The following is a 15,598-nucleotide window of genomic DNA, read 5'->3' as shown; positions in this document are numbered from 1 at the left end:
CCGACTTCGGTCTCAGGACCACGTCAAGTCAGAGAGTCATTATTGTATCCAAAAACCCAGAGCACGAAAAAAAAAAATACGCTCTCAATAAACTTTGCTGTTGTTTTCCCTCAAAAACGCCACGCTCGGTGCTGTATTTTGCGCTGATAGCTCTTGCTCAAGTTCGATAAACCCGTGTTGTGTTGTAGTTGTTTATTGCTTGGTGGTCTCGATATGTGACACGGTGGTGACTGTGGTGCCGCTTGAGATGGAAGAGGTTTCCGAGTCGGCACGTCTCCGGTCAGTGGATGTGGTGACGGAGAAGGAGGCCGAGTTGTTGTTGTGGGAGCCACCGTTGAAGCAGGTGGTGCAGGGGCAGACGGGAGTGTTTGTGAGGGGAGGAGGAGGAGCGCAGTGGCGGGCGAACCAGTTTCGTGCGGCAGAAGGCATGTTGAAGGTGTTTGTGGTGGAGTTGATGTTGGTAGTGGTGATGGTTGTTTGATGATGTTGGTGGTCGAGATGTGAATGTGTACTCGATTTGATGTGTAGACAGAAGTGTGTAGATGTCTTGATGTAAACTGAACTGCTCAGAACAGAGCGACTCCTAACACTCGAGGACTCCCCAGGGTATTTATGCCCTTCCTCTTTCATCCGAGGTCATCCAACACGTCCCTCCCCTTCTCAGCAAGGTGCCTGTGCGTTGCGGCAACAGTGGGACCCGGGAACAAGCCGAGAACACATTTTGATCTCTTTCCCTCTCTCACAGGTGAAAGGGTGTTCCTCAGTGGAGATGTGATCCCGGGTGGAGCAGGGGTGTGAGGTGAGAGGCGAAACTCCGTCAAGGGGAGCCCAAACACCGAGACACGTCCGGCGGCCGGATCTCAAATGTGGGACTCTTTTCGTGCGAGTCCTTCTCGACATGGCGATGCCCTCAGTTTTTACCGCGTCTTCAAGTACGTTTTATATGTCACCCATAGAATACCCCAAAAGTGCGTAGTAGCAGCTCGACCGCTTCCTTTTCCCCAGAGCCAAGACTCTCAACGCACCATGAATGGTCCGTTTTTTTTTCCCCCTCACAAGGGAAAATCTCCATTTCCCCGCGTTTTGGTCCAGACCATGTGTCCGGAGAAAGAGCCAAGACTTGCTAGGATTGGAGGAAAGTAATGAGAAATGAGACGACGGCAGTAGGCGCGGCAAGCGAAGAATTATACAGAGTAGCTTATAGGTTGTTGAGGATTTTGTGGCTTTGGTCTTGTGATTGGAGTATCAGATGTTGTATGGGAAGTTGAGGTAAGTCACCAGGGAGAGAGATGCGAGTGACCAGGACAGCGAATGAATGGCTTATTTCCGTTGTAAACTGCCATTTCCGCCAATTATGATTTACTAGTTCGATATGTATTAGAGAGTAGTTAGAGGTTGACTTGCCAAGGCTCGATGTTGGAGTTGTAGATAAGTACTGAAGCTATCTCGACAACTAAATGAGCTTGAACATTAAATAAAAGGATCATCAGTGGTCTTTTGGTTGCTTATGAAGATACATGTGTATTTGTCTTGTTTTCTTTTCCTTTCCACTCATTCTATAACACTTCTTCTTGGACAGTTCATCTTGACGTTGACATCGTGATATCATCAACTCTCACCATCTCAACTCAACAACACATCTCTCCCGTCCCTGCATCCACCCAGATCTAAGATTAAACCACCCCTTGCCCATCCGTCGGCCTTTGATCGGTATTCGCAAACATACACCCCCATGCGGCTCTTCCGTCACAGTCGCTTATGGCAAAAACAGTGGACCTGGAAATGTCTGTCCCTGCTGCAATTCCCGGCCGTCCTATCCCATTACACGAACGGCATCCACTAGACTCGCGGCCATTGGTTAAACGGGCCTGCCCGGCCGAGAAGATATGGAAGCAGAGATTAAAGACGTCAGGAGATTCGGGTGCGATCCAATTGATTGCCTTGAAGGGACACAAAATCAAGGGGACCCGCGGGCGCGCGCGGGAAGACCGCCGCCGTGGGGCCTCGTCCCTCCTGGTTCTGAGGAATAACCGAGGATAAGAAAAGCCTGAAAAGTGATGAATAAAGAAAAAATTCTTCTTTCTAGTCATATTTGAGTCATGAGAAACTTCTAGGTGCAAATTACGTCAAGTTCACTCATAGAAAAAGAGTTTTAAAATCTCGAGCTTCAAAGACATGTAAGGATGTTGATCAAGTTTTTGAGGCTGAAAATGGCGTGGCAGATCACCAAGCCCAATAACGTGGTGGTGTGTGGCTGGTGAACGCCTCATCCATGTATCCCTTCCCTTCAAGGATCTTTGACCTCTTTTTTCTCAACGAGCAACAAGAAAAAAAAAACGCCCTTTTTTCTTACAGGCATCTCCTTGCTATCCATGACAACCAGGCTCGTCCCTGCTCGCGGAAGCAAAACGAACAATCCGACAAACCTGTTTCCACTATGAGTCTCTCTTAAAGGTTCATGGCACCATCCCCCTTCCACCCGAGACGGTTGATAGCCGAGCCTGGACCGAACAGTCACACTCATATCACCCTCGACCCCGAAATCTCACATCTTGGGTGACAAGTGAGGAAACACACGCCATAATCTGTCTCTTATCTGAATCTTCTCCTTTCAGACCTTTTTTCCAGACACGACTGGTGGATACTCGTGAAGAAGCTTGTCTTTAAGAGTTTGTCCTCATCCTTCTCGTCGTCATCCCGCCGAAGCGTCCCCTGTCGCTCAGGCACCACGCACAGGCTCATCAGCCCTGGCCCAACTTCATGGCCAAGAATGGCTTGCACATCCGTTAATCCACCATCAGACTCTATATCCGGCATGATCTGATCATCATTCATATGCCACTGAGAAACACAATCGATGGTCAGCAAGTGTCGACCAGGACATCACGCAAACATGCAACACCATCAACATGGACATGAAGAAACGACCGCGGAATCATCTTATTCGAGGCCTTCGCCCGTATCCTTTGATCCGTCCTTCTATTGAACCGTTGGACCCATTCAAAGGCATCAAAATCATACGCCTTGCGAGCCGCGACCTCCAAGGCGGATCGATCGATGCATGCTAATTAAAAACAGAAACACCCTCCCGTATAATCTCCAGTCTGTTCTCCCCGTCTTGCGGAGATTCAGCACTCGGGACTCTAGCCTCACAGATCGTTATTACACCATATTCAACCCTCGCCCCGTCTATCTGGTTTGCGACTGTGTCGCTTAGATACCCAGGGTGAACTCGACGCCGACATCGATATCGCGAGCTGCGAATGCATTAGTACTTGGAAACATGTATCCCAGACAGGCAACTTACCGAGCTTGACGACCTTGGACAGCTGCACGGCCTTCTCGGCGGCGCTTTGTAGGTCATCGATGGAGAAGATCTTGAGACCAGAGTCGTTGATGAGCTGGTGGGCAGCATCGACGTTGGTACCCTGGAGACGGGCAATGATGGGGATCTTGAGGTTCAAGCTCTCGACAGTCTTGATCAGACCAGTGGCGATGGCATCGCATCGCACGATACCACCAAAGATGTTGACAAAGATGGCAGTGACCTTGGCGTCGCTGGTGATGAGCTCAAAAGCCTCCTTAATGGCGGCGGGAGTGGCACCACCACCAACGTCGAGGAAGTTGGCGGGCTGACCACCGTTCAACTTGATAATGTCCATGGTGGCCATGGCAAGACCGGCACCGTTGACGAGGCAGCCAATGTCACCATCGAGCTTGATGAAGTTGAGGTTGGACTCGGCAGCGCGGACCTCATCAGGGTCCTCCTGGCTGGTGTCGCGCCACTCAAACACCTCCTTCTGTCGGAAATCGGCGTTGTCGTCGAAACCGAACTTGGCGTCCATGCAGAGAACCTGGTGGTCGGAAGTCTCGGACAGAGGGTTGATCTCAATCTGGGTCGAGTCCTTCTCCTTGAAGATCTGGTAGAGCTTCTGGATGGTGTCCTTGGCCTCCTCGATGCACTGCTCGCTGAAGCCGAGCTTGGTGGCGATGCCGCGGGCAATCTCGTCAGTCACACCAACGTTGATATCGATGTAGTTGGTGTTGATGGCACTGGGGTTCTCCTTGGCAACGGTCTCAATATCCATTCCACCCTGGGAAGAGGACACAATGACAGGGCACTGGTGTTGACGATCCATAAGGATGGCCAGGTAAAACTCGCGACGAGCAAACTTGCGCTCGCAGATGTAGACAGAGTTGCAGAGACGGCCGCCAGCACCCGTCTGCTTGGTGATGAGGTTGTAGCCGATCATCTGCTGGGCAAACATCTCGGCCTCATGGGGAGAGTAGATGACACGGACACCGCCCTTGAGGCCATTGTCGAAAGTACCCTTTCCTCGACCGCCGGCCAGGACCTGAGCCTTGATGACCATGTCCTCGGTGCCAATCTGCTCAGCGACCTGCTTGGCCTCCTTGGCCGTCTTTGCGACAGCTCCCTTGGGGACGCCGACGCCATACTGTTGACATCATAGGTGGTTAGCCGCAGTTCGTTCGTGCATGCATGTGAGGTCAGAGCACATGATGAGCGGGACGACCAGAAGTGGCCCCATTGTTTGGCTCGCGATAACGAAGACGGTCGCAAAAGGGGGACAGGACAGGACGAGGGAGCTCTTACCTGTCGCAGGAGGTCGGCAGAGAGGTACTCGTGAATGCTCAGAGCTCTCCTTTGTTGAACGCCGGGGAATCGAGCGGCGGGAGCAGCAAATTGGAGCTATCGTAGATTCGACGTCAGCAACCACACCACATGCTTGTCTGCCAGTACTCATGCGAGATCGAGACGTACCTTGGAGGCGTTGAGGGCCGAAGCCACAGCACGACTACGGCCGAGCTTGAACATTGTGACTGAGGAGAGGGGAGATTGGCGAGGAGAGATGTGAGAGAAAGGGGAGATCGTGAGAGAAAAAAAGAGGTTTTTCGGATGATGAGGACCAAGCTGTCAAGTCAAAAGCCTGCTTGATCAAGTCAGGAGCCAACTGGAAGCCCCCAACGGACCACCCGCCCAAAAACGCTGGCGAAAGGCCCTTGGTGCGCCCCACCTTTTCTGGCACGGGATTTGTCGGGCTAGGGATGCGGAAAAGATATTGACCGAGGTACCCAGCCCACTAACCGGGGAATCGACTTCCCTGTGACGACAGTGTGCAGGGCCCAGAAAAGTGTCCTGATAAAGCCTGTGGTAGCCGTGAGAAGGTGAGGTGGTGATTTTGATTGTAAACTGGTGTTTTGGACCGTTTCTTTGACATCTCTGGCTGTTTTCTATCATAACATCTTCTGGTTGTGACTTGTAACAATCTCATCTGCCACCCTCGTCTATCGCCTCGGCTCACATCACACCCAAACAGCCGTTCCCAAGACCTCGTCATCCTCGGTGACCATGATCCAGTTGCCGTGCGCGTGGGACCCCCTCCAGGATCTTGATATCTCACAGGACCTCTCGCAGATTGGACGCACAACCTCCACTTTTAGTAACCGGCAGCGCTAACTTGCACCTTTCGCTCTCCTCGGCACAAGACCACCGAGGCCAAAATTGACTGACGTGACACACATGCGGCACTTGAAGTCGGTCATACAAGTCCGCTGGACAACGTAAATTGAAGCATCAAGGTGAACGAGCGAATAGTTTGCGTAAAACACCTCCGGGATTCGGCTACACCAGGGCTTCTCTCGGTGCGTGGTTGACCGAGCCCTGGCCCACATGGACGAAGACGTCCAGGGGACCCGTTCGTGTTTAGCGCCCACGGGAGTTGGCTTCAAGAGACCGAGAGTGCTTTTTTGAATCTCTCGTATGACGGATAATCGAGGGTTGTGCTTTTTTGAAACCAATTATTCTTATTACCGACTATTTCCTGAGTGCTGCTGCTGTGTATCATTCGAAGATGCAACATCAACCATCCCATTCATGTCAAGAACCTTGCCATGACCATTCTAGAATCCCTGGTAACCCTGCAGAACTCGTCGTATCATGCCAGATACTCCGAAGACAATACCAAACTCCAATAACAAGCAAGCATCATACAAAGCCTTGAAACGGTGTCCCAATAACCTTTCCCTTCCCATCAAACCTCACTCCCTCGCTTCTCAACAACTTCTTCTTCTCGTCAATAGTAATCCCCTCTCCATCCTTTGGCCACTTCCCCTTGAATCCTCCCAAGGCTCCCCCCGTTGCCACGACCCGGTGACACGGCACCCCCGGCGCGAACGGGTTGCGCCTCAACGCGTTGCCCACAGCCCGTGGTGAAGACCCCATATGCGCAGCCATGAGGCCGTAGGTTGAAAAGGATCCTTTGGGGATCTGGCAGAGCAGCGTCCATACTTGCTTCTCAAAGGCTGTGCGGTCGGAGGAGGTGATGAGGGCGAGTTGGGGGCGCATAGAGTCTGGGACGGGGGAGGGCTTTGTGGAGGCTGGTGTAGGTGATGATGTCTTTTTGACCTTGGAGCTCTTGGTCTTGCGTTCCTCAAGAGGTTCTTCGAGAGGTCGTTTAGCATTGGCTGCCATGACTTGGCGATATATCACAGGCGTGTTGTAGGTGAGTTTGAGATGTTGAGTAGGCGTCGCCAGTTGCCAGAGCAGAATACGACTCTTGATAATTAGAAAATATTATCGTTGTTTCAATATTTTGTTCTTAACGCGCAATGCTCATGTTTAAATAAACGGCGACGAGAAATGATGCGTCACGCGAAAGGGCGTAAACGGCGCCAACATCTAAAGCAACACACATCGCGAAGTCATGTGATCTCAAAGATTTGTCATGACATCCCGACCCTTGTTGCTTTGAGTTTCTCAGGGTTTGCCACCATTCTACCTTGACAGCATGTAAAACGAGGCACCATTCCTGTCTTTGGAATCATGTTTGGCTCGGTTGGATGCCTAAACAACTCCATTCTGCCTGGGGTGATAAAACAAAACTAGCGAGCCCTTTCCAACAACAAGACAACGTGGCCGAGTGGTTAAGGCGATGCCCTGCTATCTTGCATATCTAGGCATTGTGTTCGCACGCGTAGGTTCGAATCCTGCCGTTGTCGACTTTGTTTTTTGCCTTTTCAAACGATTCTTTTGCTCCTGGAATGCTCTGTTTTACACGATGCATATTCTCTGGTGTTTTCTTTTGTCGATTTCCTTTTTTGATCGATCTCGATCGGTTTCGGGCCGTGTGGGGCCGGGATCCTGCCGCCTTCCATATACTTGCATACGCCTTAGACCATAAGGAAGGAGTGACTCTTCAGTCATGCATGTGGGCTGGTCCATGTTAACTGAAGAGACACTGTCCAAGTGAATCCAGAAGCCAACGTGTAAATAGAAGGAGGCATGAAAAGTGTCAGAGTAATCGCTTGAACAGTAGACAGATGTCTCAACTCTCCAACGACTAAACGGATGTCTTCCACGTTCAAGATTGGTATCCTCGCTGTTCATTACATCGTTGTTGCCGTCTTGTCTCTTCAGGTCTTCTATGTGTCCATGGACCAAGGCCTTTAACGTATTCTCTGCTTGCTGTTCGATACAATCTCTACCATCCTCACTGATGCCCCTTCAACATTCAGCACTCCAAGCAGCCTCAGATGGTTCAGATCAGTATGATGAACCAAATACAATTCATTCACTCATTCCACTCGAGGCCATGTTGTTGTTATGGCATCGCCACTTTCTATTCCGTACACAAGGTACGCTGGTATAAATGCTCTTCAAGAGGCAGGTAGTCTCTCCAATCTAACCCAACGCCATTGATTATGCCGGTTCGAGGCCCTCGGCTCCCATGCCTATCCCCGCCGGCTCCCATTTTTCATGTTACAAGGCACAACTCATAAATGCCGCTCCGCGTGCTGTTTGTTGGCCCAAGTGTTGCAGGGTCCTACCCCTCGTAGGGTGGCCTGTACTTTGATGTGGTTTCCAAATATCCCCGGACACGCTTCCTTTGAATGCTGACTCGTGTCTATAGGTTGACGTCGTCTCGTGTGAGGAAAAGTCGTCCTCGGTTGCTATTCCGTCCAGGCCAAACGCCGGCCATGTTTCAAACCATGAAAGACTCTCCACAGCCGCACTGTTCCTCTGTGGCAATTGTTAGGACCCATGTTCAAGTACCGATTGAGAAAAACTTACTGATGTTGGGATTCCGGAACACAAATCGCTGGTTAAGCTTGTCCTCGGCCCAGTCCATTTCACTTCCAATGATGCTAAACAGCGCCTTGCTGTCGATCAAAACCTTGACGCCGTCCTGCTCTACTGTCTCATCAAAAGCACCAGGCTTGTCCACGTATTCGAGGTGGTAAGCCAGACCGCTGCAACCTCGGTTCCGAACGCCGACCTTGATCAGCTTGGGGTCGGGTTGGTCGAGCATCTCCCTCAATTGCTCCACGGCGGCGGGCGTCAGCTTCATGGCCGCCTTACGGGCTCGTAGCTTTGGTCGTGGCCGGGCAGCCTTGGGCTTCTGAGCCTCCTTCTCGTTGAGCTTCGGAGCTGGTGCCGAAGTCTTCTGTGTGGCGGGGGCAGCATTTTGTGAGGGTGCCTCTTGTTGCGGCTGAGGTTGCTGAGGCGGCTGGGGTCGTTGAGGTTGTTGAGGAGGAGGGCGTGTCTCGTGGACTTTAGGAAGAGGATCGGGTTGAGCTATCGAGGTCTCGGGGACGTCATCGCCTCTCGGAGGCGGAGCGTTGTGGGAGGGGAGTGTGTAGGAATGGTAGGCGACGGCGACAGGCCGGGACGAGGAGAAATACCTCACGGCATTGGGAGCGCATCGCAGTGCGACTCTGGCTACCGATCGAGTAGCGAACATTGTCGGGGCATGGAGATAGGTTGTTCGTCTCAGGTTGGTGTTGACTGCAGATGGATGTTGGGAATTGGAGGGTCGAAGGTGGATTTCAAAGCCGGCTGCTCGGTGCTAAAAGGCGTTTGCAGCCGGAGAGCCGAAGGGCAAGGCTTGTACGTCAGGGAGCCACGCCCGATGTGGCCCGAGCCAATCAGAGGTCGAGAATTACTCAGTCTTCTGCGCACTGTGGCGTGACCTGGACGAGGCGAGAATTTCTCCGCGCCCGCGACCATGGGGAATTGGTATTATCCAAGGCATGACAAAGAATGTCATTGCAATATTGCCACTGTGGTTTATTCATCGAGTTTGGGCTTCTCCGACATTTCCAATTGACCAATTGCGATGTTGGTATTGGCTTGACAAGAGCTCTGACACACGTGAATTGGCTTGGTCATCCTCAGTCGGCGATGACTCCGCGGAAACATTTCTCGGCAATGACTGACAAATATCTTGAGTTGTTGCCGAACCTTGATGGCACCAGGAAAGCTACCAATGTTTGTTCACACAAGTTGAAACACCTTGATAGAAGTGAGCAGACCAATCCCGTCAGGATGATACATGACACAAAACCGTTGGACATGTACACAGATCAAGACAAGCGGATGATCAACCAATGCCCAGTTGCCGGCTGCATAGAATTCGCCGAGTAAAATCCGGGGAAAGATGCAATCTTGGTTCTCAGCCACTGATTCGACGCAGGCACCGCACCTGTATAACCTTGTCCTAGCGAGATTTGTAGCCAATGTGATGGCTTGAAGAAGCCGAGGGATCTATTCGCCGATGGGGACGAAGTACCAGATTCCAAGTACTCGGCACGATACCAACAGCTTTGATCACCAATCCACCTGGGCTAGCATTAGACATTTCATAAGTTTTGGATAACACTGCCGAGAAGTCTCAGCGCCAATTACACGTTAGGTTAGATCTCGTGATGGTAGCCTCCTAGTCATCGAGGGGTTCTTATGACCACCACAGGCTCTTCTGGGCTGTTGGTCGAGTCTCCTTGTCCCAACACTTCGGTTTCCATAATGGTTCTCTGAATCTGTTATACCCACAACCATCATGGACGCAACCTTGCCACATGGACTTGTCCTGTCACGTGCACAGAGTGTAACATGGAGAACCATCAGACCACACTGATTGTTCCTCTGACGTTGCAAATAGCTATCATTGAAAGAAGAGGCAAGTAACAACACCAAAGATAAGAATCACCACAAAACAAACCTCGGCAATGAACCAGATACTTCGACTTTTCGGTCACGAGTCCATGGTAATCCTGACATGGTTCCCCATGCCGTTCCCAATAACTACCCTTGCTGCGTTTCGCTGGATGGAACCGATGGTTACCGAATGCAACTTATCCAGGAGAAGTGAAGTGACCATTTGAGCCAAGAGGAAGATCAATCTGGGGCCAGTGGCAGTTGACCGCTCAACGGTACGACATTCAATATCAGGAGGTGGGAGATGGCCGGGTCAGTGTAACCTCAAAACAGTTGGCAACGGTATCTGGCTTGATGCAACCCCGGGGGATAACCCGTCACAGGACCATCCGAACAGTGTGGCTGCCCGTTGAGGAGCGCTGCCAGGCCGCTGGAACCAACGTTCGGCAACGGGCGATAGCTGAACCTTTCGATGGAGCGCACAAGGAAACGTTACATGCGGATAGGGCCCAGCGAGCGCGCCAGGAACCGAAGTTGTAGGGGCGGCTACTAGCGAGCGCAGGGGCCTTTACAGCCGCGGCTCACGGGGCTAAGCTAAATTGTCTGCCATGGTTGATGTCCATTGGAAATGTCATTCATTAGTGATAATGTCGGGCTTTGATACGAAAGAGAGCAAGGCGGCGAATTATGGAGCCCGGCCACTGAGTTGATCAGGAGTCAGCACTTGGGAATGATGATGACAGCCACGACCTCGTAATGGTCAAGTTGCCTTCGTATTGAAAAAAAAAAAAAAAAAAAAAAAAAAAAAAAAAAGGACAACTCAGATAGATAATAGAAAGTATTAAGAGTGAAAATCGGGTTATCTTGGTCACGAGAAGGCAAGACATTTTACAGGTTTGCCTCGTTGGTTGGGCAGTGCTTCCTTTCAGTGAGGCCGTTGCTGGCTCTGGGGGTGCCCAATCACGAGGCCAGGCATTCGGCCCTTTCCCCTCTGGAGGTGGGTCGCCCTTATCGATCTGGGGTTTCTGGCGGCAACTGCCACTGACTGATTTCTTAGAGTGCAGATGCAAGCTTTGGTCCAGGCCAATCTTGCGGCTAAACATAGCATCCAGCGTCGAGTCATTGAGAAAGGTATCGTGAAAGATGCAACTTTCGTCAAGACGAGGCATCATGAAAAAAGAGCATTGTCTAGAACATGCTTCGTGGCGGTCGAGATGATTCACAGAGTAAGAAAAAGAAAGGCGCAACGTGATGCCCGCATTGTAAAAGGAATCGGATGAGAGTGAGATTGACCAACGGTCCAATCCTAGGGCATATACTCCATCGAACGGGCTGTTTCAACGGCCGGTCAAGGCAGCACCGCCCATGCACCGGCCATATCGACAGATGGAGGCTTTGATGAAGCTCGGGAGGATTTGTGAGCTTGGGCCTGACCACGATCCTGCCGGAGCTGAATTTGCTGATTGCCAGCAAGGGTTCTCTACTCTACGGACATTTCCATTAGGGGGGGCGAACCTGTAAAGCTTGTTGATGGTGTTGCTTTTGCTTTGACAGCGCCTCGAGTTTATTTGCAGAAGCTGACGGTGTCGCTGACAGTGGCTGACACTGCCCATTGTCAGTGCCAGCCTCTGTCGCTTTCGCATATGCACGCCATCAGATTCCCCTTCCATCGTGCTTCTCAGCTCAGCTTCTAGACCTCGAATCTACGGTGTCGCCTACTGCATTCCTGATTCCATCTTTGCTTCACTTCACAGAATCTAAGCTGCGCTCGTGCCAGGGCAACCAAATTCTGCATCGTTGTCTCAGTTAGAGAGATTTCACCTCTGGGGGACAAACAGTGCCTTGATTGAGAAAGAAACGGTACGACGTAACGCAGCATTCGCAAGCAACAAATAAAAAACACCCGACGAGCAATCACGAGCGTTGGTTCGCGAGCAAGAACAAAAAACACCTGCTCTTCACAGCTTGGCTCTTTGATCGCGTCTGCAACAGCTGCAACCGACACCAAAAGCATCTCCAGATACCCACCAACCCTCCACCTCCACACTCCAGGCATCGTCAACTTCCCCCGCGCTGTCACGTAGCGTGTGTCTTTTGTAAGTGCCTCTGTTTGCGTCGCTCCCGCGCCCGTCCGTCTATGGTAGCAAGTGGTGCGCCACTCTCCGATGGCCATATCCCCGTCAAGAAAGCCGCACCACTCCGCCCTGCTCCAGTACCACCTTATCCACCTCACCTCACACTGCTCCGATAGCTGGGGAGACAGTCCACTGTTACCTGCCATCGGCCCTTGACCCCTGGCAGTCCCTGTGCGACTCGACGGCACCTTTTGACAGGGGTTATTTTTGGTCTCGCAGGTCGCCTCGTGCCCTTGTCTCTCCACAGCCAGAGACTACTTGATGGCCCCTTCTCCCCCTCGACTACTTTAATTCGACCCAGGGACGCGACAATCTGGTATTCACTAACACTCTTGACTATCAAGTTACACTCGATACTCAATCACTCTTGAGTTCTTCATCACTTTTTCCCCAGCTCTAGAGATTTCGTCTCTGAGCTTGACGTAGGGCCCTGACCCTTTACACTAAACTAATCGACACTATCGACGCCATCGATCTTCACCTTCATCATGGCTACCAACGAAAAGGGCGATGTAACCCACTCGGCAGCAGGCGGCAGCGACAATGCCCCCGCGACAACTACAGACGGCTTCCGCCCTGCAGGATGGATGTACAAGGGCTTCAAGGCAGGCCGCACTGAGCTCTGGTACGCTTCGCCAAAGGTGCAGCTCTTGATGGTTTCTCTCGTCTGCTTCCTGTGCCCTGGCATGTTCAATGCCTTGACTGGTCTCGGCGGCGGCGGACAGGTTTCCAACGAGGCCCAGGATCATGCCAACACGGCCCTCTACAGCACTTTCGCCGTGGTCGGCTTCTTTGCCGGCACCTTTGCCAACCGTCTGGGTCTTCGTCTGACCCTCTCCATCGGAGGACTGGGATACTGCGTCTATGCCGCATCCTTCCTGTGCTTCACTCATACCCAGAACATGGGCTTCGTTGTCTTTGCTGGTGCACTGCTTGGTGTTTGCGCCGGTCTTTTGTGGACCGCCCAGGGCGCCATCATGATGTCGTATCCTCCCGAGCACAGCAAGGGTCGTTACATTTCCTGGTTTTGGGTTATTTTCAACATGGGTGCTGTTATTGGCTCGCTCGTGAGTTCCAGACTATTTACTCGGAGTTGGTGGTTACTAACGTGGTATCTCAGATCCCATTGGCTCAAAACATCAACAGGAAGGCTGGCCCTGTCACTGATGGCACTTATGCCGCCTTCATCGTTCTGATGTGCATCGGCGCTGTCCTGGCTCTCTTCATCTGCGACGCCGACAAGGTCGTCCGTGAAGACAACACCAAGGTCATTGTCATGAAGAACCCCTCGTGGAGCACCGAGATCAAGGGTCTGTGGGAGACTCTGTACGACGCCCCCTGGGTTGTGCTCCTCTTCCCCATGTTCTTCTCGTCCAACATCTTCTACACGTACCAGAACGTCGACATGAACCTCGCCCACTTCAACACCCGAACCCGCGCTCTCAACAACCTGCTCTACTGGCTCGCCCAGATCATCGGTGCCCTCATTGTCGGCTACGGCCTCGATGTTGCCAGCGTCCGCCGCAGCCTCCGTGCCAAGATCTCTCTCATTGTGCTCTTTGTCCTGACCTTTGCTATCTGGGGCGGTGGTTACGCCTGGCAGAAGGACCAGTCACCCCGTGAGATTGCCATGGACCCCAAGAATGAGGACCAGAAGGTTGACTGGGAGGATGGCGGCAAGCTCTTCCTTGGTCCCATGTTCCTTTACTTCTTCTATGGCTTCTTTGATGCTGCCTGGCAAACTTGCATCTACTGGTACATGGGCGCCCTCTCCAACTCTGGCCGCAAGACTGCCAACTTTGCTGGTATGTATTCGTTTTCACGAGTTAGAACAGATTATTGACAAATATTTCAGGCTTCTACAAGGGCATCCAGTCTGCTGGTGCCGCCATCTTCTGGCGTCTTGACGGCATCAAAAAGCCCTTCGACACAATCTTCGGTGCCACCTGGGGCTGCCTCGCCGCCTCCCTCCTCATCGCCGCCCCCGTAATCTTCATGCGCATCCAGGACAGTGTCTCCATCGAGGAGGATCTCAAGTTCAGCGACGAGACGATTGAGGATGTCATTGCCGGTCCTACGGATAAGAAGGTTGTTGACCCCGAGTCTTAAAAAGAATGCAAATTCTGGGCATATATAAGCGGTGCAATTTTATGCAAACTTAATGTTAGGATTTGGCGTCTATGTGCGTCGAGGCGATTGGTATGGAATGGAATGAAATGGATGATACCTTTGGGAGCTTAGGTTTAAGCAAGGAAATGATGTAGCATGGAGCTGTCTGTAATTAATGAAGATGTATGACATTCTAAAGGAGGCAAACTATCACAAAGTTGATCTGTCTTGCACTTGTTCCTCGAAATTTGAAGAGAGTAAAGATTAGCATGTATATAGTTGAGATCTATGTCAATCATTGCAAGGAGGCAGGTGTTTAATCCACCAGCTTGGCTATTGACATGACGCTAGGTAAGGCTATACAGCTATCCTCCGTAAATGATTACAAGTGTCTCTTGCTGGCTGTATCCAATAGTACTCTAAGGGTAAGAGAATAAAGATCCAAGGTGAAAAGAATTTCTTAGTCTTTTCTGACAACCTTGCTCCCCAGGGTCATCGATACTTGTACTACTCGATGCCGATGGGAGGATGTGCAGGTGAAGGGGCAACATTGGTGTAAGGCAGTGAGACTAGGCGCTGCCCAGTATCAAGAGTGCCCTTTACATAGCGAGCGATAAAAGGGTCACACAGGCCATAAGCTTGGTCTCGTCATTCATGATGGTATCGACCAATATCAGACGGAGGGGGGAGGGTGGTGGTCCTTGTATGGAAGCACCTCTCTCACGTCAGACTGCTACTATAATGGCTCTGATGTGAAAAGATCCCGACCCCCTTGTGTTTGATTACACTGTTGAGCTAGCTTGTTGACGATGATAATGCTGCATTAGACTTCAGGTCTGGCGAGGATGATGTAGTTAATGCCTTGACCAGTATTCAAGGAAACGTCAAAGAGCTACGTACATCGGAATGCCAAACGTCTACTCCCTTGATCAAGCTCGATCAAGGGGGTTAGGGGAGGAGACCAAGACATTATACTCTGAGGTAAGGAATTCATTCTTCCAGGTTGGCATCACAATACATCACGAGACAAGAGGAACGGAACCAGTATTGAGGACAATGAATCCTATTTCTTCGTTTTATTCTTTCAGCTCGTTCCTATGCGGAACCTTTCCTTTTGATCTTTCTGTTATTCCCATCCTCTTCTTATCCCACTCCGTCCCAGGAGCAGAAAACAAACGGCCAAGGTCGCCGTCTTCATCGTACAAGAGAAGTGGATACACACACGTACAACCCAGCCATGCCGCCGCAGCACAGCCAACAGTTCCAGTTCCAGACAGCCTGCCTTTCCGGTCGTTTACAGACAAAACCCAAGAGAAAGAAAAGAAACAGCCACCAGATGAAAAAGCAAGAATCCCACAATAGTTAGTCGTCGTCGTAGCCGTTCCTGGAACCTGGTTGC

At 51.3% G+C, this 15,598-nt stretch overlaps 5 protein-coding genes across 5 annotated transcripts; 1 reads left to right on the top strand and 4 right to left on the bottom strand.

The window, feature by feature from the left end:
* Positions 1-192: 192 nt before the first annotated feature.
* Positions 193-429, bottom strand: NCS57_00692300 (uncharacterized protein; the record flags this gene model as incomplete). Its single annotated transcript, XM_053056790.1, has 1 exon — positions 193-429. One exon carries the CDS (start codon positions 427-429, stop codon positions 193-195), a length of 237 nt encoding a protein of 78 aa, XP_052912985.1.
* A 2,784-nt stretch (positions 430-3,213) lies between these two features.
* Positions 3,214-4,837, bottom strand: NCS57_00692200 (Succinate--CoA ligase [ADP-forming] subunit beta, mitochondrial; the record flags this gene model as incomplete). Its single annotated transcript, XM_053056789.1, has 4 exons — positions 3,214-3,257; positions 3,308-4,457; positions 4,616-4,711; positions 4,784-4,837. 4 exons carry the CDS (start codon positions 4,835-4,837, stop codon positions 3,214-3,216), a joined length of 1,344 nt encoding a protein of 447 aa, XP_052912984.1.
* Positions 4,838-6,007: 1,170 nt separating this feature from the next.
* NCS57_00692100 (Methylated-DNA--protein-cysteine methyltransferase) lies at positions 6,008-6,502 on the bottom strand (the record flags this gene model as incomplete). The annotated part of the gene is made up of 1 exon (XM_053056788.1): positions 6,008-6,502. The coding sequence occupies exon 1, from the start codon at positions 6,491-6,493 to the stop codon at positions 6,008-6,010; it is 486 nt and encodes a 161-aa protein (XP_052912983.1). The 5' UTR covers positions 6,494-6,502.
* A 1,501-nt stretch (positions 6,503-8,003) lies between these two features.
* NCS57_00692000 (Fe-S-biosyn domain-containing protein) lies at positions 8,004-8,762 on the bottom strand (the record flags this gene model as incomplete). The annotated part of the gene is made up of 2 exons (XM_053056787.1): positions 8,004-8,041; positions 8,093-8,762. 2 exons carry the CDS (start codon positions 8,760-8,762, stop codon positions 8,004-8,006), a joined length of 708 nt encoding a protein of 235 aa, XP_052912982.1.
* A 3,816-nt stretch (positions 8,763-12,578) lies between these two features.
* NCS57_00691900 (uncharacterized protein) lies at positions 12,579-14,199 on the top strand (the record flags this gene model as incomplete). Its single annotated transcript, XM_053056786.1, has 3 exons — positions 12,579-13,157; positions 13,211-13,895; positions 13,946-14,199. The coding sequence occupies 3 exons, from the start codon at positions 12,579-12,581 to the stop codon at positions 14,197-14,199; spliced, it is 1,518 nt and encodes a 505-aa protein (XP_052912981.1).
* Positions 14,200-15,598: the final 1,399 nt, after the last annotated feature.

This window comes from Fusarium keratoplasticum, chromosome 5 (assembly GCF_025433545.1).
Source record: "Fusarium keratoplasticum isolate Fu6.1 chromosome 5, whole genome shotgun sequence".
NCBI lineage: Eukaryota > Fungi > Ascomycota > Sordariomycetes > Hypocreales > Nectriaceae > Fusarium > Fusarium keratoplasticum.
The sequence above is the reverse complement of the archived record's forward strand: the minus strand, read 5'-3'. Positions and strand labels throughout refer to the sequence as shown.